The sequence below is a fragment of the Schistocerca gregaria genome, chromosome 5, assembly GCF_023897955.1.
Source record: "Schistocerca gregaria isolate iqSchGreg1 chromosome 5, iqSchGreg1.2, whole genome shotgun sequence".
Taxonomy (NCBI): Eukaryota; Metazoa; Arthropoda; class Insecta; order Orthoptera; family Acrididae; genus Schistocerca; species Schistocerca gregaria.
The window spans coordinates 257,946,049-257,954,802 of NC_064924.1; the positions used below are offsets into that span (position 1 = coordinate 257,946,049).

At 40.7% G+C, this 8,754-nt stretch overlaps 1 protein-coding gene across 1 annotated transcript; it reads left to right on the plus strand.

Annotated features, from left to right (window-relative positions):
- The first annotated feature begins 336 nt into the window (after window positions 1-336).
- On the plus strand, window positions 337-6,399 carry LOC126272240 (ejaculatory bulb-specific protein 3-like). Its single transcript, XM_049974943.1, has 2 exons — window positions 337-544; window positions 5,997-6,399. Exons 1-2 carry the CDS (start codon window positions 349-351, stop codon window positions 6,191-6,193), a joined length of 393 nt encoding a protein of 130 aa, XP_049830900.1. The 5' UTR covers window positions 337-348; the 3' UTR covers window positions 6,194-6,399.
- The last annotated feature ends 2,355 nt before the right edge of the window (window positions 6,400-8,754 follow it).

Below are 8,754 nucleotides of genomic sequence, written 5' to 3' on the forward strand. Positions count from 1 at the left end.
GGTGCGTTTTCTATGTGATGAAATGTAACTGCAAAGAGCGTAGCATATTTAAGAAACCAGCACCACGCTTCATGTACCGCTTATTAAAAGTGTCGATAATTCTGCTGGTTCCCATATTACAGGAAACTGGTGCGTTAATACAGTGAGAACTGCCTGTTCAAGGTCTTGGGAGTTGAGAAACACCCACGCAGATATCGCTTTATCCTAGGTGCGAGCGCTAGGTCTTCCCGAAGGCGCCCCACCCCGATGCCTCGTTACCCCTTCATGCATTCATTCGTCAGAGCGGCAGTATAAGAGGAGCTCACCAGATATCGCACATCACAGTCTGTGCGAAGATCCCCGGTAGTCATGGCAAGAAACCTGATCTTCTACTGCTGCCTCGTGGCTGCTGTTGCAATTTCGGCGAAGGCCGCTCCCCAAGACAAGCTCGACAACCTCAACGTGGACGACATCCTCAACAACGACCGCCTCCTGAAATCGTACATCCAGTGCATGCTCGATGCAGATGATGGCAGGTGTACCACCGAGGGCAAGGAGATCAAAAGTAAGTGCGGCAGCTAAACCTCCCTCTTTTTGTGCCTCTCACGCTTTGTTTTTGAACTGTGCACCATCGTCAAAAATCTTTTCCAGTTTTCTTGGTAGCTACAGATGTTCGATTAAATAATACGCTCATGAAATATGGTGTAGCACTCTGAATTGCAAATTCACCAAATCATGCTTGATGTTAATTACTACAAATTCTGCACCGTTTCGTTAATAGATTTTATGTCATCTCTACAAGAGACTTGGTTTCTTATTCCTTGTCGGATGCAAGAGCAGAATCAGGCGGTATTGTGTTCCACTGTGAGCAATAACGGGTTAACAACAAACAAATCACGTGATGTGAAGAAGACGTATTATTTTGTTCTTGCGCAACAATTTTACACTCACTTATACCATTACACGGTTCTATCATATTAAAATTTCCTGTCCTGCTCAGAAATGTTCTTAAGAATTAAGGGAATATTTTATAGAGCTGCAATTCGCCTTTTGCTTTAATCTAAACAAAGAATCAATGACAGTTTGGATAATGGCGATATTTTCTACTTCCCTTGTTTATATCTTTTGTTCGCACCCCCATCTAATCCCCAGTGCTGTATGAATTAGTTTCCTGCCAAATACGTGATATCTCTCCAATTTCCACCTCTTGCGAACTCTTTTTGACTTTCTCTTGAACTTTTCGCACGATGACCGCCTCTAAGTAAAAAAGAATCAGCTTTGCGTCTTCTCTCGGCGAACCCAGTTTTCATCCGCTTTGCAATAATCTCCTTCGATTCGCCGTGTCAAGTTGTTTGTGCCGAAGTAAACGATTCTTTTGATACATGTAAATGTACAGATGTTTCCTTTCCTTTCGGATAGTCTAATACGATGATGTTTCGTACAACATCAATATCCTACGTATACCTTAAAGGCTTAATTCCGATGAAAGTAATTATAGCACGGCCTGTTGTTTAGTATTAAGTATCATTCCATCGTTTTAAGATCCAGCTTTTGATCCTATACTTTAGTGGTATAATATTGTTTATTTACCTGCTACTATAATTTATTTAATGGGACAACGACCCTAATCGCAAAGTTGTTGCCCAGTTCCAAACTGTAGCAACAATATTTTATTGATTAGGAGAAGACTACTGCATTGTACACGTCCCTTAATTTCTCCATTGGAAAACCTTTGGACAAAATTCTTGGTTTAATACTTGTCGTGTCATTGACACACCTTCCTACCATTTACGTGATATGCACATTTTTGTGTAGAGTACACAATGTGAGTATTAAACGGAATTAAGATTATGATTTGGGCAATTAGTGAAACCAGAAAACTGATTCATTGTTTACAGCACCCTCCGAATCGCTCGTTTGATATAATTCTCTACAGACATGTAGTGCTATTCAGAGCTACATTGTGTTGATGTTATCGTCAGTGATAGCAATGTCTTTAACGTTTATCAGTAATTGCAGTATTTCCTCCATTACTGTAGTTAGCAGGCGATTATTCCCCAACAATTTTTTTTTTAAAGTCATGGTGCGTGATACAAGTTATATTACTCTCCCAGATATATTTTAGACTTTTGATTTGGGTACATCAGCTAAGCTTAAACCGTCATTTCTTAAGTCAGATAATTGCGATTCGAAGACAGATCATACTCATGATATAATAATCTTACACATATTGGAGTATCTGAACCCTGTCAGAGAAACTGTAATTTCAGGAAAACATATGACAAGAAACCTTTTGAGAGTTCTTTCAGTAATTATGCTCCGGTAACTACTATTAAATGTCATTGACCAGAGTATTATCAGCATGTTTCTTCGCCAGTCCAAATGCCCAGTGGTGAACACGTTCTCGTCAACTTCTTCTGTGTTCGTATGTTTGTTGCTTATGGAGATCTTCCCATATATGTTTCTACTATTATCTCCGATAATAACTTCTTAAAAAATTGTTCAAATGGCTCTGAGCACTATGGGAATTAATATCTGAAGTCAGCCCAGTGGTGAACACGTTCTCGTCAACTTCTTCTGTGTTCGTATGTTTGTTGCTTATGGAGATCTTCCCATATATGTTTCTACTATTATCTCCGATAATAAATTCTTAAAAAATTGTTCAAATGGCTCTGAGCACTATGGGAATTAATATCTGAAGTCAGCAGTCCCCTAGCCTTAGAACTACTTAAACCTAACTAACATCGCACACATCCATGCCCGGTGCAGGATACGAACCTGCGACCGTAGCAACAGCGCGCTTCCGGACTGAAGTGCCTAGAACCGCTCGGTCACAGCGGCAGGCACGAGAGCATCGAAGATATTCGTAGGCACTTCCTAAATTTCAACGGAGTCTTGGTAGCTTCAAAAGCACGGTGAGTGTTTGCGTGGCGCGTCTCTCATCATTACAGCAAGGTCGTATAAACGCATCCGATCTGCAGGTGTCAGCCTGCCAGACACAGCTGACTCCCACTATGGTCCAACGTACAGACGCACTCAAAGTGATCGGCAAATCGAACCAAACACCTCGCCACACAACTGGACGTTTCTGTTGGTGGTGCTGTAAAAATCGTCCAGCAGTTGCGGTACTAAAAGGAGTGTGAAGGGCCATCTGAGCGGAACTGCTAGCGCATTACAATTTTTCCTCGAACACAGTCACAGGCGATGAAACATGGATTGATCGCTTAGAACTTGAAACAAAAATGCAAAAAATGGAGTTGTCCAACACCAACTCTCCTCCAAAGGGAAACGTTCAAAGCCGCACTCATAGCCGGCAAAATCATGGCGAAGATCTTCTGGGACTCTAAAGGGGATATTCTGCTTGATGTCCTCCCTCATGGAACAACGATCCACTCTGAAATGTTTTGTGCCACCCACATGAAACCGAAGAAAAGACATCAGCCTATTCGTTACCACAAAGAAGACAACGAATTTCTCGCTTTCCGTGATAGCATAAGACTGCTCATCCAATAAAACTTCACGAAACTTCGTTAGGCTGTTTCTCCTCATCGGCCCTACAACCCGGATCTCGCACCTCCCGACTTCCACCTGTTTGACCCAATGACGGAAGCATTCAGAGGGAAAAAGTACGTGGATGATGTGGAAGTTATTGACGCAGCAAGACAGTGGCTCCGACGTCGACCAGGAGAAAGGCACGATATGTGCGCAAAGGGCCTCACAGTATAGGGGCTGAACAGAGATGATGTTGAAAATTGTGTTTAGGAGCGGAATGAGTGGAGAATAATACATTCTATTGGAATCGTTAGAAAAACCTCATATTGCATACAGGAAGAATCTGTGTTGTATTACTTATTGAACGCCACCCATGTAAAAGAGTTTTAATAGGGCATCATCACTCTAGTGCTTTGAGTTCAAAGAGTCTGTCGTCTTTCTGGTTGAAAAGAAACATTAATGTTTCACGAATCGTTAAAGGAGAGGTCACCTGAGACAGGGTACAAGCTCGCGAATATCAAGAATAGCGAATAAATTCTTTTTCGTAAAATGGTATGAATATAAAGTGCACAATATCGTATTCTACTCCACATGTAATTTCGAGACTGGCAGTAAGTATGTTTGACTTTCTTTACATGCGATCTCCATTTTTAGACGGACAGAAAGATTATTTAGAAAAGAATTTTTACAGAAGCAAAGTAGTCAAATAGACGTCTATTATCAGATGTTATTTTATTTAGACAACCGTTTAGGAGTATCATTAATGCCATCCTCTAGTCCCTATGCACTCCGTAGTTACAAAATGAAATAAATCGATAAACGCTTAACTGGAGCCAGGAAAACAAGCATGCCGTGAATTTTTTGTGTAACTTGACAACATCTGAGATCACTTTTCTCTGACTGCAGGTGATCACAGTTGTCGTAAAAAAATTTCGGAATCCATATACTCATGGTTCCCTTTATGCATGTATCAGTGTATCTGATTCTGGATGCATGGAGTGAATAGGGGGCTGAAAATGGCGTTAATGAGATGCCGAAACTTATTTTCTAATTAAAATAATATCTGAAAATATACCGCTAGCTGGCGACAGACCTCAATATACGATTGATCAACAGGGACAAAAAGCTGCCTGATACTGGTTGGTGGCTAGAAACAGAAGACATACACCCTGACCAGCTCTTTCAGAAAATGGAGCTTATGACATTTACTGTCAGTGGATCTCTGTCTGTTTGACTATTGTGTACATATTATATATTGATGTCTGGACAGCAGTGGTACTGCACCACTGACAAGCGCACTGGAGCATCGACCGCTGTACAGATGATGTACATGGTATTCTGTGCATACGCAGTGGATGAAATATGCCAGTTGCACATTTCTAGGGCTCCAATTACCTCAGAATAAATAATAAAATGAGTCATCATTTCTGTTTGCCTACTAGCCAGGGACAGAATTACAAGTGAAGTGTTCTCCCATAATGAAGTAATTTAGTGTATGTCATACTCCACAAGAGCTAAACAAACATCACTAGACTAACAAAAGAAACTACGTTGCAGGGAATCGACTTCATGTGCTCCTTGTAATGAAATTAATACTTATACCTTTACATTATCCACTGTGGCTATCGATACCAAAATCTGATTCTCGAGTACCAGGGAGATATGTCTTTGATGAATCCCAATACGGATGTGCTATTGGTCAATCTCTGTGTTCATGATCCTGTTCACATCATACTAAGCTATCTTCTGGACACATGGCGTCCATCTTTGCACTCAGGTGATGAATTCAAGTGGCCTTTACAAAAACATTACTTCCACTCCACAACCCATGAATATGCAGATAATCACCTACAGTTCATACTTCTTTCAGAAGAGTATCCCGAAGTTTCCGGTTCCCAACTCCCAACCCCAAGATCGTTTAAACGTTGACAAAGGAAAACATGTCTCTTATTTTCGGTGGCAGGTATGCAACGCTCCTCCCATGAGAGGATTCTTCAAAGTGCAACGGACGACCATTATTTGTGTCCCCCGCACTTCTTATTAAAAACATGTCCTTTTGCCATCTTCTGTCACCAAAACTTTTCTCAAGGTACACTATTCGCAGATAGTTTTCACCCCAACAGAATATCCTCCCGCCCCCTCTGACCGCACTGCAGGCCTCTGTCACTTTGATCATCATAAACTGCCGTTCTCTGCCCTCTCTTATGACATTAAAGATACGCCGCTGCAGAACAAGACAACTCTTTTTCCTGCCCGCTTTAGCTGATAGCGGCATCTGCGGAACGCATGCTCCACTTGGCCCCGTTTGTGTCACTGCTCAACTCTAAGTAACTCCAGGTCGTCCAGTATTACAGGAACTGTCTGTACATGGTGCTAGCCAGTATCACCCAACGAAATGATTAATAATCCCACTGTGCATTGTATACTGTGTTTTAAAGTAAATATAAATCTAAACGAATATTAAATGTAACTGGAAAAAATTACAGTGAGACTGTTTCACAAGATTTTCTTTGACACTTCTACAGGCAGGCTGCCAAAATTGTTGGCGACGGGATGTGGAAACTGCTCGCCTAGCCAGCTGGAGAGGGCTGTCAAGAGCCTGAAGCATATCACAGAGAAGCACCCTGTAGAATGGACCAAGCTGAAGGCGAAGTTCGACCCCACGGGCGAGTACACAAAGAAGAACGCCGACACCTGGAAGCAGTACGGCGTCACTTTGTGAGCGCCACGCCAGTCCGAATCGCCTCTGAGCTGTCGCAGCTCTCGTACACATTTCACAAGCAAATCATGTCTCTTTCCAGAAATTGTCCATTATGTTAACGTCATGTGTCAACTTCATCCAATTTGGTTACTCACCGGAATTTCTTAGCTTGCACGTGTTCACAATGTTACTATTATTATGATAGGAAATAAAAGTTTCTTGTTAAATTTGCATTTCATTGTTTGGTAGGTGAGACGATAATTCCTGTGTCAAAATATGAACCCCTCACCAAGCCCAATTTTCTATAGCTTGTTTGAACCGTGACGTATAGCGGTGGTTCCAGACTTGCGACTTATCACCCCCTTAAGACTAAAATGATATTTTCTGAGGGGAGAAAATACAATGGTTCAATAGTGTTTCATCTGACAAATTAAATAATTTTAAAAATATCATTACTACCATATCTATTTACTAACAGTGCAGTAATGATAGCGTATGTTACCAATAAATACATTGTTTTCGTATATCATCATCAACATGTGACACCATGTGGTAAAGATTAACGCTACATACACTTTGTACTTTGTAACATGCGTCAGTAACAGTAAAGTAGATATATATAAAGCCCACAAGTTTAAACATCTCAAAAAAATGCATCTTCGAGTGGTTGGAAGGTATCGCAGTGGTCCACGAATTGCTTCATTATTTACTTCGCAATAGATAAAGGGACTCATTTACAGTACAACACAACTCTATAGGGTGATTCCTATTAACGTTTGAAAACCCCAAAGCGTTACAAATGACGCTGGGTCAAGTCATTTAATATAAGACACTTGGAGTCGCAAATATGGCTAAGATCCCAAAAGTAGATTAGAAATTTGATAATATGACGTCACCAGATGACGTACCTTGCAGCACGTGCTGTGGCTGGGCTTGGGCGTGAAGGGAGGAGTGAACGACCCGTTGCTTGCTTTCGAACACACGGTGGAAAATTGAAATATTTTTTTGGGAGTGTCATCTATCGTAAACTTAAAACGTAAGAAATTACTGTCCTCCGTGTAACTAAGTTTTAAAGCTGTTCTTATTTTGTATTTCAGTCCTTTTTGCTCTTCTTTTTCGTCTACAAACATTATTTAGTACAGAAGCCTAGGCCATTGATTGTTAACGACGCAATATTGATTTGTACTGTCTAATTTCTACATTGCTTGAGGCAGTTAGAAATAAACAATACCAATTATCCAATTATCCTAGCGACTCATTAGTAGGTGAGTTTTATATATATATATATATATATATATATATAGCCAAAGAAAATTTTCTTGCATTCTAAAAAGGGTGTGGGTATTACTAGTTAATTTCTGATTTCATTCGTGGATAATGGTGTCAGAAAGGGTGTGAACCCTTGTTACAAACAATAATCTCTCAATTAAAAACATGGAAAAGAAGAAAAAAGAAAATAACTGATCAGTGATGCACACCATCGGAACGGTAAATGTACCACGTACAGGGTGTTGGTTACAAAACACTGGTGAAGTACGCTTAAGGAAGCAAATAGTGCCCAACGAAGTACCATATATCGGCGGGGAATCGTTAACTTTGCCTCGGAAAAACTTGTGAAATAAATTTTTCAACTTCTCCGCTCCTACTGGATGGGAGAGTTACCATAATGGCAGTTACCATAATTACTACCAAAAAAATAAGTTGTCGATAACATTCAGTGTTTAGGTATACACGAAACGTGCGCTGTGGAAGTGCCGTCCTTCACATTTGATTCCCCTTCTGCAACTGATCAACTGCATCTCATACCATCACTGTAACAGCCGCTACCATTGAACTCCATCATATTTGTCCATTTTTGTTTCTATTCGACTAATTTGTAATGACCATTATACACAACAGAAGTGAAAAGGTTTTGTATTAAATTATTAATTTAAATGATGATGTACAACTTTGCTGAGCCTGTGGCTCACGAATCTATGCTGATTTCCTCTCCCTGAAGCCACTGCTAGTAGCGAGAAGAAATGCCATCTAAGCTAGTCAATTAGCCGTTAAGTGTCAACATGTTGTTCAGTGTGGATAAACAGTTCCGAGGCTGACGGGTGTAGCGGATCACCGGCTATTAACCGAATGGTTCCGAAATAAGTGTTTCTAGGTGAGTACGTATGCAGAATATTCCATATTACAAATGAACGACTTGAGACAAGAAAGTATTGCCAATACCGTTTTCACTGAACAGTAAATTTATAAAACCAGATTATTCTTCATGTAGTGTACCGACATGAAAGCGGTACTTTACCAAAAATTGAAGACGATTCAGAGACGGACAACGCATGAATCTGGAGAGCTGCAGTAAGTGTGAAAGAGTGTTTCGGAACCTTTGTTGTCCTTGATGTGTACTCTGTCCTTAGTTCTGTACTCCTTTTACCATAATAGTTATCAACTGAATCTGAAAGGAGGATGCAACGGCCTTCTCTAATCACAGAAGGTGGCCATTTCTGTAGGCTTGTCTGGGAGCACTGCACGGTAAACGAGTGGTAAGCCTACGTATTTAGTGTGAGGTCTCACCAACTTCACAGTTTTCT

What these genes read in the sequence shown, in the direction of transcription:
- LOC126272240 (XM_049974943.1), top strand. Translation starts at nt 349, where the DNA reads ATGGCAAGAAACCTGATCTTCTACTGCTGCCTCGTGGCTGCTGTTGCA. An exon ending in CGAGGGCAAGGAGATCAAAA is followed by an intron (nt 545 to 5,996) that starts GTAAGTGCGGCA and finishes ACACTTCTACAG; the next exon opens with GCAGGCTGCCAAAATTGTTG.